This window comes from Prosopis cineraria, unplaced genomic scaffold (assembly GCF_029017545.1).
Source record: "Prosopis cineraria cultivar Desert tree isolate PC_DT_omini unplaced genomic scaffold, ASM2901754v1 PC492, whole genome shotgun sequence".
Lineage (NCBI taxonomy): Eukaryota > Viridiplantae > Streptophyta > Magnoliopsida > Fabales > Fabaceae > Prosopis > Prosopis cineraria.
The window spans coordinates 38,813-40,980 of record NW_026555817.1 but is presented as its reverse complement, the minus strand read 5'-3'; the positions used below and the strand labels follow the sequence as shown (position 1 = coordinate 40,980).

At 33.7% G+C, this 2,168-nt stretch overlaps 1 protein-coding gene across 1 annotated transcript; it reads left to right on the top strand.

Moving 5' to 3' along the window:
• Positions 1-1,490: 1,490 nt before the first annotated feature.
• Positions 1,491-2,168, top strand: LOC129297303 (putative F-box protein At3g10240). The gene has a single exon (XM_054935656.1). The coding sequence runs from the start codon at positions 1,491-1,493 to the stop codon at positions 2,166-2,168; it is 678 nt and encodes a 225-aa protein (XP_054791631.1).

Genomic DNA, 2,168 nt, shown 5'->3' with positions numbered 1-2,168 from the left:
TGATCAAAAATTGTCTACTAAATCAGATTCATACTTTGATTGTCATTATTTAATAAAACATTCTAATTTAGTATTTAAAGTTGGTTGATATTTACAAGTTGTGTTTATTATAAAAACTAACATGCAAAAGCTATATGAGTCAATAATAAATTACAAATAAAGTTAAATGGTAAAAATATCCTAAAAGTTTTTGGAAGAAGTGAAATATTTCACTATCTTTTAATTGGAGCAATTTTGTTTTACCATTAGTAAGATTGACAGTTTGATAATAACTTTGACTTCTTTTGCAATGTGGTAGCCACTTGGCATTAAAAACAAAAAAAAAAACAAATAAAAAATCATTTGCCTCTTTCCATTCTCTCTATCTTGTTTGCCTCTAAACCCTCTGTAACATAGTTTTAGATTCACAAGGCAGGCTGAAACTCTCTCCATTACAACCTCTGTTGATCCATAATCGAGACAACAATTGAAAAAATTTGCTACCTTCGAATTCATTCCCTTCTCCTCAGCATGCAAGTTCCAAAATTTTCATCCATTTATCTTCTCTATTGTTGCCACCTCAAACTCGTCGTCCATCATAAAGATCTATCTGCCGTCAGCGATGGGAAGTCACCATCTGCTGCTACTCCAGATCTTGCCAATCAAACCGATTGCTTTGAACCAATATCAAGTAGTACACTCACGAGCTTGAGTTGTGTTGGGTATGCGATCTGACTCTGGTCTCAACGCATGCATGAGGAGCTGCAACACTTCGAGAACTCCGATGGCTATTTTGTTGTCGTTGTCTAAATGTGATTCATCCCCCCTTCAAGATGTTAATGAGATAGGGGACGAGTCTTGATCAATCTTGTTGGGTGATTTTATGGTCTTTTTTTATTCTAAATCGCATATTAACTATATTGCCATACACAATGATCATAGAGTGATATTATATTTTATATATTTTTCTTAAAGCTCGCTATATTTGATTACGTAAATTACCTTTAATTATGGTCAACTACTATCATATATATGCCAGTATTATTAATCACTGGCGGCGAGCACTACTATCAGTTAATTTTATAACTTTAAATTTATTTTTTAAATTATATAATCAAACAGAATTTCTTTTTTCTATTTTTAAAAATTGATTTATAAAATAGTTTTTAAAAACAAAAAATGAAAACAAAATCAAACAAGTCCTTAATCTATTTGTTTCCATCAAATGATTCCTATTTCTAATCTATCTTGATTCTTGAACACGAGTGATTAATTAATACGAATTATTTTAATTTCCTTTTCGTTTTCTCAAAACTAGCTTCACGCTTTTGTTAGGAACAGTTATAGGAATCACTTACATGCACACACGCGAGAAACGAGATACAAATCACAGTACCAAATCAAATTTTAGAGGCCAAAAATTTATCTCATTCATCTGAGTTTTTGATTATCATCTTCCCTTCCTTTTTCAAAACTTGTTAACTTTTATTCATGTGTTAGATTCGGTAGTCATGGATATGCCTGATGAGATGATGCTTGAGATCTTCTCATGGTTACCTGCAAAATCTATCTGCAAATTCAAGTGCGTCAACAAATTCTACAGCACTGTTTCTTCAGAGGACACATTTTTTATCCAGAAGCAATCCCAGAATGCCTTGCTAAGGGATGACTCATGTTTCTTTCTGCAACCAAGCTCAGCTCATAGATATAGTGCAGAAATTGAGTTCCATCACCTAAATTCAAAGGACCCAATATCTGGTGTTTCTCATGAGTTCTTACAATTTTTGGAATATTATCCAGCTCGCAGGATTGTTGCTTCAAGCAAGGGCTTGATTCTTGCTCTTAATGATAAAGAGCTATTCATCTGCAACCCAGTAACACAATCATGGCTTCCTATTCCCACTCCAGACTTTTTGAAAAAATACCCAGATGCTGTTCTTAATCTTGCATTAGAGTGCAACATTCAAGACTCAAACGATTTCACGTTACTTCTATTTCAAGCTCAAGATGAGTGGACTTCTCAATATCATGATTTGAAATTTTACTCTGTAAAGGAAGGCACGTGGAAAGCAATTGAAGCAGGTTTCTTCACTGGACGCAGACCGTTGAGATTCGACATGCATGTTTATCATAGAAAAGCCCTCCACTTCATATCAGATTCTCTGCCTTTCTCTGCAACAAATATATAA